This window comes from Mytilus edulis, chromosome 5, assembly GCF_963676685.1.
Source record: "Mytilus edulis chromosome 5, xbMytEdul2.2, whole genome shotgun sequence".
Classification (NCBI taxonomy): Eukaryota; Metazoa; Mollusca; class Bivalvia; order Mytilida; family Mytilidae; genus Mytilus; species Mytilus edulis.
The window spans coordinates 81002004-81019775 of record NC_092348.1 but is presented as its reverse complement, the minus strand read 5'-3'; the positions used below and the strand labels follow the sequence as shown (position 1 = coordinate 81019775).

The window sequence follows — 17772 nt, the reverse complement described above, 5'->3', positions numbered from 1 at the left end:
TTGGAACAGCGTTCGTGTAACTAAATACAGATTTTCAAAGGTAACGTCCAAGGCGTATCTTTATGACGTCTTTTAAATTCTCATTTTTTTTTCTTTTATTTTTTTTTCAGTGTACTTTTCTTTTCTTTTTGGTATTGGTATATTTTTTTCTAGTAAACTTAATGGAAAATTTCGATTGATGAAAATTAGCAACGGCAAAAGCACATAATAACAGAAAGCAGTTTTAACAGTATCTTGAGCAGATAGTAGAAAATAAAGAAGGCTAAAAGTCATATAATAATGAAGGCTAAAAGTCATATGATAAAGCAACTGTTGGCCTCGGTGAATATCATATATCTGGGGTTGATAAATCATTGTATCAACCTTATCAAAAGTCAATAATTGTATATTGTCCAAGTGTATGGAAGAAATCCAGTATCTAATACAATATTAAATAATTTACAATACAATTATACAAAAACAGTGGTGAATTTTCAAAAAATTCATCAAGTATTTTTTTTTTAATTCCTCATCGCTCCCAAGATTTCTAATTCTGTAAAATTTCTATTTCATCATAGATAGGATTACTAGATATCTGATTAATGTCAAAATCGGGTGCATGTAAATCTTCTTCTTCTTCCGCATTTAAATTCTTAAAATAATCGTAACATCTATTTATATCAATTGATGGAGTTTCTTTTTAAGTGTTAGACATTTGTTAAAGATTTTTTCCAAAATCCTTTTGTTTTCTGCTTTGACAATGATCTCAGCTCATTTAAAAACATTTGTTTTTATATATGTGATAATTAACTTGTAGATTTTTTCTTTATTCTCGAGCTCTGTGATTTAATATAGTTTTGTTTGCAACTGATTTCACTTTATTATATATTATTCTTGCTTTTATGAAATATGTACAACTATATGATTAGGTGTACAGATCTTGCAATCTTAATTATCAAAGGGGACATTAACAATGTTCAATGGCTGTTAACATGTTTTTCTATCTTGCCTGAAAGGAAACCCCCTGTATGATTTTCTTAATGGGGTTACAATTTTTAGTTAAATTTGTCATTTAATCATTGTTAGTTGGTAAACATATTAAGTAGCATCCTAACTCATTATTACTTGATATAATTTTAGATCACTGGTGTTTATTTATTCTTGTTTAAAAATACATTACACTGCAACACTCAAAGTTTGCTGGAAAAATCAATCAGTTAAAGAAGGTATCAAACAGAAAGTTTTCTTCACTTTTTGGTGTCACACACACTTACTCAGAATCAATTAAAAACACAAATCAAATTGAGGACAGAATTCAAAAAAGCAACAATGATATGATATTGTTATGTCAGTTGGATTTAAAATAAATGACGTTAAAGTGGTTGAAAAGAGTATTACAATAAAGTCAAACACTAGTTTATAAACTACATGAACAAAAATTATGTAGTCAATTTTACTTTTAAATAAAGCTGTCTTCTATTTGTCGTGATTACAAAATATGTATTTGGTATTTGACACTTGAATTAGCAAAAGCATATCTAATGTTTATGGGAGATTTTTGTCCTCGACTCCCTTGTCATTGTCTATTGACTTTAGAACTTAATCAGATTAAATATCTAGGTTTGTGAATAGGTCAGTTAATAAAATAATAGACAATATTTTGATGACCGTTTGTAGTGCAGAAATACAGGCGATCTCCTTTATCTGATAAATGACGTCATCAAGGCGGGCATAATTTTGTCCGGTGAAGGACAAACTTGAAAGCGGTCTATTGATAATAGGTCAGTGATATTTATTTTGCATCGGTACATCTTATTTTCATGGAGATAGTTTGCTTAAAGTAATCCCCTCAGTTATGATATGTTAGTCATGAAACATTTGCTTTGATTAAACGTTTAAGTTTTTAATTTGGTCAGGTAAAGAGAATCATTAATTTTGAGTCAATTAGTATTAGCATTGACACATCATATATATCGATTAAAATTATTAGGCCCAATCCCTCAGTCATGATCTGATGACTTTCAAAAGTTTCCAAAAAAAGTTTTGGAACAACTTGTAGTTTAAATAGTCATTGATACTTAATATGCAGCTGTTTATATTTAAGCATTGGTAACACTTAGATTAACAAAGAGATACCTATCCAAACTTGTTTTAACATTTTAATTAGGAATAAAGAAATGAATAGACAATGTACCTAGAACGTAGATAGGAGCCCAGGTAGTAATTATTAATTGAGTGATCTTGCAATTGGTTCATGGTTTTGGTTCAACAACTTTATCATGTTTATCATAGTTTGTCACGATTTATCTTTTGAATTTTCTCTAACTTCAGAATATTCATGTTATTGGTATTTATTTTATTGTTGTACAAAAAAGTTGATACATTACAGTATCAGTTAGAGAATTTATCAAACGAAAAGTTTTCTTCCCTTTTCGGCGATACACAGACTTACTCAGTTAAAACAATAGCAATACTGGAGGACAGAATAAAAAATGTCAAGAACAAAATAGATGATATTGTTAAATCAATTGGACCAATAAAAAATGATGTTAAAGAGCTTGGAAAGAACTTAACACATTAAAAAATGAAAAGTCTGATTTAAACATTTTAGTTGAAGAGATTGAAACTGTCAAGCTAGAACAAACAAATGTTAGGACAATTCATGGAGATATTGAGATTGTAAGAAGGTCGACTGAAAGGTGTCTTACTTTAAAAGATTATATCAATTTCAAAGCAGATAGAATATCAAAGATGAATACTCAAATGCAAATATTAAATGCAGGATCATCACTTATACAGCAAGAACACAACAAGTTCAGTAAAAAGTTACAGGAATTCAATGCTAAGTTGATGAATGAAAATAATCTCCTAGATACAAATACTATAGAAGTGGCACAGTTGAAAGTAACTATTGAGGCATGACCTTGATCTGAGTCTTACATAAAAAGAATATTTATATTGAGTGTTAATCAACTGTATTAATTTTTGGTTCTTGTGGTTAACATAACTTAATACTGTCTTCTATTTGTTAATATAAAAAGATATGAACATGGTATTTGGTTAAACAGTTTTATCATGTTTATCCTGAAAAAAAAATATTACTTTTACTGGTATTTTATCTTTTATTTCAGATTATTGGTTTTTATTTTTTTCTTGCACAGTAAAGTTAATACATTACAGTCCAACACTGAAAGTTTACTGGAAAAAATTAATCATTTAGGGAATGTATCAGATGAAAACCTTTCTTCCCTTTTTGGTGGTACACAGAATTACTCAGAAAGCGTCAAAATAATGGCAATAATAGAGGACAGGATAAAATATGCCAATAATGAAATAGATGATATTTTAATGTCAGTTGGATCAATAAAAATGGATGTTAAAGTGCTTGGAAAAGACTTAAAAGAAATGAATGAAACATTAAAAAAGAAAAATTCTGATTTAAAGATTTTTGTTGAAGAGATTGAAACTGTCAAGTCAGAACAAGAAAATGTTCGGACGATTCATGGAGATATAGAGATTGTAAGAAGGTCGACTGAACGCTGTCTCACTTTAAAAGATGATATCAATTTCGAAGCAGATAGAATATCAAAGATGAATACTCAAATGGAAAAATTAAATGAAGGATCATCATTTATACAGCAAGAACACAACAAGTTCAGTAAAACGTTACAGGAACTTAATGCTAAGTTGATGAATGAAAATAATCTCCTAGATACAAATACTAAAGAAGTGACACAGTTGAAAGAAACTATTGAGCAGTTAAATGTGAACTCTAGAAAATTAGATGACTCCTTTGTTGTCTTAGGAACTGAAGTTGCTTACTGTAGTGAACAAATGGACAAATGTAAAGAAACAGCTGAAACAATGAAAGGAATTATTTATGATGAGACCTACTTAAACAAATCCATCAACACATTAAAAAAAGAAGTGGAAATTTTAAATACTAATATTACAACCATCAATGGTGACTTAATAGAGGAAAATAATTTGTTAAATATAAATTCCATGGAAGTGGCAAAGTTAAAAGTAGATACTAAGCAGTTAAATGTGAACTCAAAAAAACTAAATGACTCCTTTGCTGTCTTAGGAACTGAAGTTGCTAACTGTAGTGAACAAATGGAAAAATGTAAAGAAACAGTTGAAAGGATGGAAGGAATTATTAAGGATGAAACCTACTTAAACAGTTCCATTAAAATGTTAAAAAAAGAAGTGGAAACTTTGACTTCTAATATTTCTTCTGTCAATGGTACCTTAAGCGCAGAATCAAAAAAGTTAAACAACTTACAGCTGTTATTGGAAACTGTACAGGAGAAACATGGAGAAATTATTAAGATGGATGCTAAATTAGATGAAACACAGCAGTCAGTCAGTCATTTAGAAGAAGATATAATAAAACTGGCTGAAGAGATTGGAAAATATCAAAAAGAATTTCCGTCCATCTCAAAAATACCAGTACAAACACTGAATACGACTAAAGAGGACGTAAGTTCAGGTAAGTGGGTTGACTGCTAAGACTTTATTCAATCAGAATGTAAAATAAACTACTGTTAACAAATAGGAATAAACAAAGATAATTTTTGATGTAAAATTTGATTTGAAAATGGACACCCTAAACTAATATTTAAACAGCTGATCCGTATAAATATAATTTTTTAAAACTTCTTCTCCACCTCGTATCTCCCTTTGTCTGCCTTATATCGCTGCGAGTGGGACATAAAAATAATAACCGTTTGTCCGTCATCCAGTTTGAGTAATCTTACAACTAGCTATCTTGTCTAATTGGTATGAAGTTTTATCACAGGTTTGCTTCATAAAGAAAAGGTTTTAGCCACCATGGCTTTATGATGTTGTTTAGCGTTTATTGATGGAGGAAGCAGGAGTATCCGATATCACCTATTTATAAACATCAGAAGATGAGTAAGATTGCCAATCAGACAACACTCAACCAAAGACCAAATAAATAAAAAGTTACAGTGACTTGACTGTTAGTGTTGCTCCCCAACTATTGCAACCCATTCCAAATTCTGACCGATTTGCAATTTGTTTTATCAAACCCAACTGTTCAACTGGTCAGAATTTTGAAACAAAAACTGTTGAGTCAAAATGTGAAAGTGCAAGTTGATATAATAAATCATATTAGTACTTACCCTATATGATTTTTGTAAAAATGTCCAAACTAAGCTGTCATATAGTTTTTCTTTCGAAAAGTCTTCTATATTCATAAGAATCAGACATCATTGGATGAAAACATCATATATTCAGTAAAATATGTGTGAAATAACAATACATTATTGAAAAGTTTCTATGGGGAGATAACCAAAAACATCATTCCTTTAAATAAAGACTTTTTAAAAGAAAAACAATGATTATCTCCCTATGGAAACTACCTACAAACATATTGTAATTTCACACATATTGTACTGAATATGAAATGTTTTAATTCACACAATGTCTGATTCTTATGAATATAGAAGACTTTATGAAAAAAAAACTATATGAAAGCTTAATTTGGACATTTTTATAGCAATTCAAAATTACAACAGTTCACCTTAAGCATGAGAATGCTTTTAAATTATTTTGAATATATAGCATATGATTTGGTTTATAATTGTTTCGACAGCTGCATTGTATTGCTCGCTTGAGAAGTTCTTCTCTTAATGACCCCTAACGACTTTCGGCTGTTTGTTTTTGTTTCTTTGTCTCGTCGAGTATTTCATAGCTTAGCAAATAGATAACGGTAAGACCATAGCCGTTGAAATAATTATTATTGAAATTATTTAGATAGATAACGCTGTGTTCTTGTTTCAATCTGTTTCCTTATCAGTTCTTGTCTTACCAAAATGAATATTATATTTAACTAGTACAACACGTTTTATATTTTTATATTTACCTAAAGTTTAGTTTTTAACTTTTGAATGTTCTTATGGATATTTCAGGGCATACGATACAGTTTTGATCCCATATTTAAATTTGATGACAATTTGCATATTGGCTATTTTTTGCCTGATTAAGGTAGCACAATACAAAGATTTTATAACTCCAACTCCTAAGTTTTAAAATGTTGTAACTTTCTTAATAATGCTTGAAAATGTATAACAGTGGTAGTTATGAATAGCTAACAGATTACTCTTTCAAATTAATTCAATGTTAGTATTATGTAACAATTATGTTAACAATTATAATGTTAACTGTGTCTAAAATATTTTTCACCAAATTTCCTCTTTTAATTGAAATTAGCTTCTGCATAAGTATTCCTAGAGGGCTGATTTTATTATATGTTGTTCCTATGGCAATTATTTACAAAAGGGTGTCTCAGATTTTAGATAGAATGTATAGAACAAATTTTACAACTTATTAAACATTATCTTCTTTCGTGTGGTTAGGATGTTTATGTTCCAGACCGTATGAGTATTTGGACCGTACGCGTACGGTCTTTGTCCGTATGCGTACTTTTTCGAAATACTCATACGGTCGGACCGTACGCGTACGGTCTGACTAATATCAAGGAGTTGGTCAATTGTACTAGATATAAATACATATAACAGATCAACATAACTTAACTCTCAAATAAATAGTAAAATAATCAATTGTAATTGAAATAAAGACTTTACATTTAACTATTCAAAAAATTCACGCTAATCAAATCTGTAAGTCTCTAGTATTTAGCATGTAGATCATTAATACATAATACACTAATTGAATTATGACAATTATTTTAACTGAAATTGAATGCGAATAATGTGGGAGGACAATTGCTTTAGAATATTTAGCAACTTTTCAAAAAAATGCTAATCGAAAGGAACATGCATGAACTGAAAAAATGTAAATATGAAAAATATACTTTTGGTAGCGAGTGTCAACTTTGGCGAGAGTTTCAAAATAGGATTCAGATATACAATTAAACAAATATCTAATTTAAATTGTTAGGTAGTTCATTTTATCCATCTTATGTAATAGTAACAGTTTGTAAAACTAAAAATAAAGATTGTGATAAATGTTTGTATAGATGTAACCCATATTATCCAACAACATGTATGGTCAGCTCATACTGGACCATACGCGTATACTCATACGGTCCGACCGTACGCGTATGGTCGGACCGTACGAGTATACGTATACGGTCCGGACCGTACGCGTACGGTCTAAATACTCATATGGTCTGGAACATTTACACTAGTTAGAAATTTATGAGATAATGGAATACCATAGTGACAATTTGAGACACACTTTTGAAGCCCATGATGTGTTGATTAAGATTTCATTAAATTTTTCTGTATACTTAAAGAGATGATGGAACTAAATTCATTCAAGTGAACAGACCAAGATTTTGCCACTAATTACATAATAATGATCACATAATAATTACATAATAAAAATATTGCATTCATTTAAAAGATTAATCTTTTATCTATCTATATATACCTCTTTTATTATTTTTTATACATTCATAAGAAAGTTACAGCATTTTTAAGGTTAGTGATTGATGTAAAAAAATCTTTGTATTGTGCTACCTTTAATCAAATATGTAATAAAAAATATACCTTCATGTGCTACTTTTGAGTAAATGAGGTCCAAATGTTATATATTTGCTCAAAATTCGGATTTGTAGACGTATTTTTCCTTTCGACAGAAATACAAAAAATTTTTGTTTTAAAGGATAAACACGGGCTGTTTTTTGTTAAATTATTTGTAAATTCGGTTTTATATAACTGTCCTTTAAAATTGTGCAATTTGTTCTTCAAATTACTAATACTTATCAAATGTTTACGAATGTAGAAATAAAACGTCATTTTTTGCTGTATATTTATCAAATTTAAAAAAATTGCACTATTTACGTTTTCATAAAAATTGGCACACATAATCTTCTTACGTTACCAAACCAAAAAGCATTTTAAAAAAGGGGGGTCCATTAACTCGTTTTTTAGTTAGATGAGTTTAAAAGATAAAAATCAGTCGAAAACTGAATCTTTTCCCGATAAGTCATAGTTTGACGTCGCGAAAATAACAATTTACGTTAGAAACGTCATTACCTCCCCTGTAACTGTATCGTATCCCCTTATTCTCCGGATTCAATTGAAATCAACAGACAATAAAGTGCATGTTTGTCTTGGACAGTTGAGAATTTTAAGGAAGAACTCACAAATATTGGAAAAAACATTACTTTAAAATTAAGTAAAACAGTGTTACAACAAATTAATTTTGATAATCTTAAATCAGTTTCCGAACCTGAGCAATTGTCAAATGAAGACTAGTAAGGCTCGCTAACCTTACCAAATGTGAACAGTCATTCGTCTGATAAACTTCAACTTCTGATCGGAAATTTAACAGAAGTTGTTACAGGACTAAGGGATTCTATGAATTCTAACACTAACAGGAATAATTCTAAGACTCCTTCATCACGGATTTTTTCGGGAGTATACAAGATACAAGACGAAATAGATTTTATCAAGTGCACACAGCAGATGATCATGTGTTTACATTATACAAATGGTACGGTGTTTCTCCAAGTGAAAGCCATTGCAGAATAAATCCCACTCTTAACACATCTACAGCTACTATTAAGGGAGTGCCTTCATCGTCTGTTCTCTTTTTGGATATCATTTCACCAGCACTTTAAAAGCAAATAATTGAAGGTAGGCACGTTAATCTAGCCGAATATTAAATGTCAAAGATTACGAATCCGTTCAGGCAGATAGTACCTTTCTTACTAGCAGTGGTATAGAAATTGATTTGCCAGGAAAAAAGAATATCCGGCTTCATAGAACGCTCACTATTAATGAGCTCGTATGCGCTTTTGGCAAATATAAGAGCGTCATTTGTAGGATTTTTCCTCAACGCAGCCAAGAATTAGATTGTTACGTAGCTAACATTTTACAGATTGAATCTAGCTACGACGAAAATATTTATAAATATCATTTTTTTTGCCACCAAAGCTGCAACTGAAGTTCGCGATTTCAAAGTTAAATTTGATTGGAGAGTAAAAGCCATGACATTCTTTTAGTTCCGCATGCAAGGATTTCCGAGGATATTTTGATTCATTCTGTCGCACATTGTTACAAAAACTTGAGACTTTTACATACAACCATTAAATTGTATTTATGTGGAATTCGGTGTTATTATATCCAAAGTAGCTGTGACCATCTGTTTGATTATACAAATGAATCGACACTCCATAGACTCAATATGATAATGCGCGCAGTCAAACGAATACAAGGAGTTTACAGTTACAAAACATTTTGATTCTACTGTAAATCTAAGCGTAACTGATGTTGCTATTCTCGATTCTTATGCTCTTCTACATCTTAAAACCTCAAAAACAGATCCTTTGTGGTAAAGGTATCAGTAAACAGCTTTACAAATCCGATCATACCATTTGTCCTTATTCTGCAGTCCAAAAGTATATCGCAATCAGGAAGGGTAGAGGAGCATCTCTTTGTTTTTCAGATCCATTGTTTGTCAAGGAGAATGGTAGCGCTTTAAACAGTAACTTTTGCATCAGAAGTCCAAGACATGTACTAGATATTTTTGGGTACAACTCAAGCTTATAAAATGGTCATTCTTCTAAAATTGGTGCCAGTACATCGGCAGGATGATCTGTTAATATTCAAGATCATTTTATCAAAACATTTGGTCGGTGGACATCAAACAGTTATTGTCGTTAAATTCGTATATCCAAGGACACGATTTGAAAAGCAAATAAGTCCTTGTCATTGTCTAAATATATCTGAGTCATATTTGATATGTGGACATTATCGAACTTGAATGGATGTTATTTTACCAAAGAACAATGAACTTTTATTTTGAAGTTGTGAACCATAATTGAACTTTTATTTGAATTAACTTTACTTGTTATGTAGTATTCAGCCATTCGGAGAGTTGCTGTTTTTATTTCGATACACTTGGACATATCTTCATACAATATCGTTTAGTGAAAGAAACAATGTATTAGAACTTTAAGTCTTTCGATAGTGACAATTATTTGAATTCGAATTTACCGATTTCATAGAATATTCAGCTGTTTCGAAGAGTTGCTGTTTTCTCCTGATAAAAGTGGATTTATATTTACAGAACTTGTGTCATTGAGTTTCAAGTTAGAGTCTGCTTTGAATGTGGAAAGAAGCAAATGTGAAGCTGATAGTTTTCTAAATACTCAGCCATGTGACGAATTGCTGATTTATACTTCTCTCTAAAACTTTTTTACCACATGCGACTTTAAGGCTCTCTTTATACCCCCTTTTGAATTCCACCTCAGTTAATATCTTACAACTTGGGGGACTACGCAGCTCATACATATTTTTTTAATTAATCTGACCAATGGCCATTAATTGCATGTTTTATCACTGGTCAGTCTTTTTTAACCCCCAAGTTCTATCAACTTACAACTCATATTTCATTAGTTATACTACAGTTGATAGGACAGGTCACGTGGAATTTCCACTGTTTCGCAAGCATCAATATTTAACGCAAACTACGCTTTACAACAGCTCAGGATTCGGAGAATTCGACGGGAAAATGTTTTCATAATTAGCAAAAATATTTTCATAATTAGCAAAAATATTTTCATTATTAGCAAAAATATTTTTAAAATTAGCTGAGATAACGTCCTAAGGGCAATACAATATAATTTTATTTTTTGTAAAACATTTTATATTTCTTTAATATTTGTCAGTTTTCTCTGTTGGAATGTATTGTCTCTGTTATATCACAACCAGCCACTTAATTACAGACTACATTACTTAACTTGGTACAGGTCATTAAGGTCTATTACAAGTGTATACCAGTTGTAAGCTTCAGACGATAATCATTGGGTCCTAAACTATGTCAGAACGTAGTTAAATTACAGCATGCCTTCATCGAGAAACTTTGTGGTTATAAACTATAAAATATCTATACAAGTGCTAGATTCATTTTCCCCAACAACAATAAAGTGGAAATAAAGTATTATAGGATTGTAACTATGTTTTATTTTATCACCTTGCACTTTCATGACTTGGCTGTGGTCTTCTACAACAGTTTGTTCAAATTCTGACCAGTTGGACAGTTTGGCTTTTAAAAACAAATTACTATTTGGTCAGAATTTTTGAATAAGTTGCACCACTGGGTCAATGCCACTGATGGTGGACATTTCGTCCCCGAGGGTATCACAAGACCAGTTGCCAGCACTTCGGTGTTGACATGAATATCAATTATATGGTCATTTATATAAATTTCCTGTTTACAAAACTTTGAATATTTCGAAAAACTAGGGATTTTCCTGTCCCAGGAATAGATCATCTTAGTCGTATTTGGCACAACGTTTGGGAATTTTGAGTCCTCAATTCTGTTCAAATTTGTACTTGTTTGGCTTTATAACTATTTTGATATGAGCGTCATTGATGAGTCTTATTAGTCTGGCGTATTAAATTTTAAGCCAGGTACCTTTGGTAACTTTTAGTGACACGTGTTCTAAAGAACCGTTAGTTTTTTTCTGTAAATATTTTATGCCTTTCCTTGAGTTTTATAAGCATGGCATATGAATAAAGTTCATGTCTATCATGATGGTTAAAAAATGCGTATTTATATTTAATGAATACATCTTCCATTTTGGTATTAAAGACACATGGTTGTGGATACAAAGAACGACTGCTGTTTTGGGCCTAATTACTTTTTATGGTGTTCTGTTTTATAAAAAGATTGATGTGATGGAAAAGCAAATAAAATACCTAACAGAATACAAGGATAAACTGTCCTTGAAAAATGTGAGTACACTTTATTTATTTCTTAAAAGAACAGAAAATATTAGAATAAAACCATTGTTTGGCCAAAAGATGCCAGCGAATTGATATATCACCATGTATCTACGTGAATATTTTGGAGTGTGGATGGCAAGGATCAGATGTGTTTTAAATATAGCTTCAGTATTAGTCATATCATTTTGTCTCATCTGCCGAAAAGCTCATTGTAAGCCTTTATTATCGCTATAAGATCTACATGATAAGTGAAAATTTCAAACATCTTAAAAAGCTCCTCTTTAAACCACTTGGCCAATTGTACTCATTCTGGTCACTCTAACTACTTATCCTTTGGATACTTCATTATCTTAGCTACTGAAAAAATTGCAGCTATCTACAAAGGGGGATACAAGAAAATAACTTTTACTTTTAATTTGTTTCTACAAAGTTGTGATTGAATATTCATATGAATAAGAAATTGTTTACCTCTGACAATCATGATTCAAAGATTTAAAAAGTGAACACGATATTATCATATGATTTAAATTGAGATGCTGTATATTTTACTATTCATACTTAGACTTAAAAATATAATTTTCAGAGGTCCGCCTGTATTGTTGATCAAATAAAGAGAAAACAACCAAAGGAACTTGACAACAAGTTTTGTGTAATTAGTTTCAGTCAAGAAACACATAACAAACATAGAAAAATCACCAGACATTGTGTGGAGGGTCGACGGAGGATTAAGAATATGGACGAAGCAGATTTTGTGGTAACCAATGGTAAAAGTGTACTGAATATACCTCCCTGTAAAGTCCTTTTGGTATTTGTGGACCACAATTACCAAGATGTCATTTTAGAAAACCCAATTGAAGATAACGAAGATATCAAATTATTAACAGTGCAGGCATGTCGAAAAATTGGAGGTAGGTTAGATATTGATATAATCATTACACCTTTTCACACATGCATGATTGTGTCCTTTCACATGGTTTTAATTTGGTTTTTTCAAACGTGAACTCCACGAAGAAAATGTTTTACTTCAAGTTCAATCACACAAAAACCTAGCATACATGTATTTATAGGTATTTTGTAAAAAAAAGATATAAACCATTTTTTAACCTTAATTTATAATATATTCATGACCATTCATATGGAAAAAGATAGATAACATTGGTTTTTTTTATTGTGATTAAGATTATAACACAATGTTGACTGATGTACCCCTATTTTTGACCTGTTTACCTACATGTATTATGTCTGTTTGTTTTGTTCACACATCATTGTCAATCGTGGTTCAGCAAGCCATAAAACCAGGTTAAATCCACCTTTTTTCTACAAAAGAACATGCCTGTACCAAGTCAGGAATATGACAGTTGTTATTGAGTCGTTTGATGTGTTTGATTTGTAGGCTAAACGCCAAAGTCTTTGATTTTATGACTCATCATTTTGCATTGGTTTTGAGGCTGACATATGATATCTCTTTCAACGTAACCCAGAATTCCCAAAAAGACAATTTGATGTGTTTCTTTTGGGGCGGAATTAAGCTTGTTCCAATAAATGGTTAAGCTCTTTTATTATCCTTTTCATACATTATGTATGAATCTAATTGGTAAGATAACCCAAATTATACGTGTTATTTTGATCTTCCACTGTCGAATTGTGTATCTTTTTAAATTTTAATTTGTATGAGTAAAAAAAGTCGAAGATGCAAATGTAATTAATTTTACAGAAAATTTTGAATGTGTTTTGAGGTCAATTAACTGCTTTTCATACATTTATTTTGATAAATATTCTGTGTCTATGGAACTAAATTTTCCTGTTTTGTAACTATAAATAATGTTTTTTGCAGTCAGCATTACACTATTACAGATACAGTATAAGGCAAGACACAGGGTTCAGATGAATCTTTTACAATTGTTGGATACTTTTATGTATATTTTAAGCTCACCGAGCCCCGAAGGACCCTATGTGAGCTCATGCCATCACTTGGCGTCCTAGGTCTGTCGCCGTCTGTCGTCGTAAACTATTTAAAAAATCTTCTCCTCTGAAACTACAGGGCCAAATACCTTAAAGCTTTAACTAAATGTTCCTTAGGTTATCTAGTTCATAAAGTTTATCCGAAGTTTTGATCTATCGACAAACATGGCCGCCATGTCTAAAAATAGAACATAGGGGTCAAATGCAGTTTTGGCTTACTTCTGAAAAACTAAAACTTCAAGAGCAAATCTGACATGGGGTTAAGATGTTCAAAAGGTCAAGTACTATCAGCCTTGAAATTTGCTGCCACTAAATTGGTTAATTTTGCCTTTTTGTTATTATTTTGAATATTATTCAAGATAAAGATAAACTGTAAACAGCAAGAATGTTCAGCGAAGTAAGATCTATAAAAAAGTGATATCACCAAAATTGTCAATTGACCCCTCAAAGATTTATTACTCTTTAAGGACAATTTTACACAAGTTGTTTATGTTTTGTTTTACTTTAAAAATCTTCTCAATAAACTCATCATAGATACCAGGACTAAATTTAGTATATACGCCAGACGCACGTTTCGTCTACAAAAGACTCATCAGTAACGCTCGAATCCAAAAAAAGTTAAAAAGGCCAAATAAAGTACATTCAAATGAATGTAGTATAAATTTTGTATCTTATTTCCTTGTACCGCTAAAATCAAACACACTATGGCTGAAATGGAACATATGGGTTCGCATTTGAAGAAAATATGACATTTAAATGGCATTTTTAAGCCACTCATTAATACATATTGAAAATCAAAAATAATCATTGATGGATTATTTAAGCAAATAATAATAGGTGAGCGATTCAGGCGCTCGAGAGCCTCTTGTTTTATGTTTGACTCAGGATAAGAATGGGATGCTAAATTGCGATCAACAACGCACTCCCACATAGCTACCAACAAAATAGCGTCACAATGCCATCATTGCCTTTCGGCATGATCAAAAACACATTTCAAGGTCGAATCATTGCTGTCCAGAGTCCTACGTATAAATGTATAATTCTAACTAAGACAACCCTGTATCGTCAATGTGCTTGTCCCTGGCATGACAGGTCAGCAATGGATTTCACAGTCTTTATGTTAGTCATTTATTGACAGACTTATGTCTCTTTTAATCTCGGTTAAGTTAATTCACGACTCATGTTAACGTGTGATGAATTATATCATATGAGTGATAATGAAGTTATTATGCAATAAACCCAATCATGAAACCTGAAAAATTGTCCAATTAAGCGTTGAAAAACCCAGTTCGTGAAGATGAGAACGCAATAGTATGCCATTACTATGTGTTCTGCAACTTTCAATCAGCTGTCAATGGGACACATTATCATAATCTATCAAATGCTGTTGAGGTATTGTATCTGTTTTGAAATTTTCGAAAATCTATTTTCTTTTAAAAAGAATGAGCATCCAAAATCAACTGTCTGTGTCTCCAGTTGGAATATTGTAAACATTTGCTCCCTGCTCAAAACGTTTTCCCAGGTATAAAATAGGTAACTGATCATAAATTATTTTTTAAATAAATTGGCCAGAGAGAGAAAGCACTGCATTTAAGGGTAAGAGTCGTAAAGCTCGTGGTAGCGTTCTTACATTTAGTACGGGATGTTGTTGATTCGAAATCCGAACATGTTAAACCTAATACATCACCAGTCCGGTTTATGGATTTGCATTATGGGCCCCGTGAAATTTTCAAAAAAATGTTATTGTGCAATAAAATTCTTGTTTGGATAAGAGAATTTATATGAATATCAAGGTTGTTGGATCATAGGATGCTTGATGTATTACAGTGCAGATTTTGTTTATCCATATCCAGACATTATTGTAAATGGTTTTCTTTCATCTGATTTATGACGTTTTCAGGTATTTGTTTCACAAAGAATACCAATTCGATTTAATAAATTTTCTGTCAACGTACGAGACAACAGTCTATTATGTTTACATTATTTGCTGATCGGTTCCTTTACCAATAGAAAGGAAACATGTTTAAATATTATTCATTCTGAATGTATACTTCTTATAGCATGCATAGTACTGTAATTCAAATGTTTAGTGTAAAAAAGTGAAATTCGCTGCATTTCAGTGTATACCTACTCCTTTAATTTGTAGAGACATTTGTAGAAACATTTTCTTTACATCTTCACTGATTTGTTTTCAGCCGATGTGTTTGTTATATATGTGGGTGATGAGGGATCAGAATCGCTAGGATGTCTGTACAACCCAGAGTTAACTACAGTTGGGGTACATTTTGAGTTAAAACAACTTGCGCGGAGAAAACGAGTTATATCATGTTATGAGAAGTTCACCACCACACAGCGAAAGAAAGTAGCTCAGGCTATTGTTTAATTTGATCAGTTCAGAGACTGTTACAAACAGAGAAGAGTATTTTCCAATTTTGCTATTCTTTTTTTTTCCTTTGAATTATTCAGTACAAATATGTTAATAAAATGTGCGATTAAGGATTGTAAAAACCTTTAAAGGACAACGATATCAATGATAATTCATGTCAGCACAAAAAGTGCTGACTACTGGGCTAAAGGACAACGATTTGAAAACAATTTAGAAATAAATGTTATGCAATATGTTATTACCCAACAGAAAAATGAAAATAAAAAGTTAAGTTGCTTAAGATAGCTTTCCCTCATTTTCCAACATGTTAAATTTGAATTTGTTTAATTCAAATTTTTCTCCAAATGTTCACATTTGTTATTATATGCCTAATATGACTTTTGATGTCAAATAATAGGCAGATCGGACATATTTTGAGTTCATTTACTGTCTACTTCAGTTTGGGTTTAATTGTTTTATAACATTCCAATGAGACTGAAAATGTTTTGTTTTAAGATAAAAATAATTCTTACCTGACGTAGCCGTGCGTAAAATTTATTTCAGCATTTTACTTCGACACATGTCTTTTTAATAGAATAAAATGTCTTATTTGTAAACTTTTTTTTCCTACGCAATCGGCTATTAAAGAGGCACTAGCTGTCAAATTCATGTTCACCGATTTAACACAGATTACCATATTTGATTTATAATATATATCAGAAATTCGTGTGTATTTTTAGTTTAGACGCCATCTTATTAAATTTCGAGATAACCACCGTAAACTGCTGATTGTCATATAACCCGATATAATAATTTTTTGTAATTTATTTTTATTTCATCTGAAAATACACCAAGTATTGTGATACATAATTATATAGTTAATTCATAATACATGTATTGATATTAAATTTTTCAATAACAGTCTAAAATTAAAAAGTTTGTTATGCTAATTGTTCTAAATTTTCTACTCGATCATACACATCTTTTTCACTCTGGGTTAGAATACCTGAATATGTTGATAGGGTTAATGATGGCATCAGCCTTCTCCTCTAGCCACATGCATCACTGTCTATACAATGATGTTGAACATGAGAGGTACCAGGAGAGGCCAATAGAGATCATTAACAGATAACATGTTGGACAGAATCACATAATAAATGTCAACCTTAGTCAAGGGGAGATCATTCAAATACAATCAAACAAAAACTAGTATATCAATATATATATATAACAATATCAATAAACATAGATAGTACCTTTAAGATGCACACAAATCACTGTCCAGTTGTGATGTGCATCAACATATTATTAATTCTACATGAACTATTATAAAGCCTTAAGTAAGTACAAAATAGAAAGATCTCTCCTCAAATGTGAACTAAGTTTTTAATTAATTCCAATTTACTATCAAATTTCTCTCTTGCTTTAGGGGATCTGTAAAAGGAGGTAGATATTTTTTCTATTCGGTAGGAATTTTTAATCATAGCTATGACACCTATAAGAGTCGGTAATGAAGTATTAAAGCGACATGTATAAATGTAATATTTAACCAAAATAATGAGTAAGTTTAGGGGAAAATCCCAAGACTCTGACCCAAGAACAATATTTTCCCCATTAGAAATTAAAGTTAAATTATTTTCAACTAGAAGAAGTGCTGCAACTAGGGTACATTCCCAGAAAAGGTGACTTATAGTTTCTTTAGTTTCTTTACAGAAACTACACAAGTAAGTTTCTTTT

General features: G+C 31.1%; 1 protein-coding gene across 1 annotated transcript; it reads left to right on the top strand.

Annotated features, from left to right (window-relative positions):
• The first annotated feature begins 3267 nt into the window (after nt 1–3267).
• On the top strand, nt 3268–17705 carry LOC139524559 (myosin heavy chain, clone 203-like). Its single transcript, XM_071319413.1, has 4 exons — nt 3268–4471; nt 11575–11717; nt 12292–12616; nt 15866–17705. The coding sequence occupies exons 1-4, from the start codon at nt 3271–3273 to the stop codon at nt 16051–16053; spliced, it is 1857 nt and encodes a 618-aa protein (XP_071175514.1). The 5' UTR covers nt 3268–3270; the 3' UTR covers nt 16054–17705.
• Nucleotides 17706–17772: the final 67 nt, after the last annotated feature.

Bases quoted from the DNA above. Each gene is read 5' to 3' on its own strand.
- LOC139524559 (XM_071319413.1), top strand. From the start codon at position 3,271: ATGGCAATAATAGAGGACAGGATAAAATATGCCAATAATGAAATAGAT. The intron at 4,472-11,574 runs GTAAGTGGGTTG...TTGGTATTAAAG, and splicing joins TAAAGAGGACGTAAGTTCAG to ACACATGGTTGTGGATACAA. The intron at 11,718-12,291 runs GTGAGTACACTT...TATAATTTTCAG, and splicing joins ATAAACTGTCCTTGAAAAAT to AGGTCCGCCTGTATTGTTGA.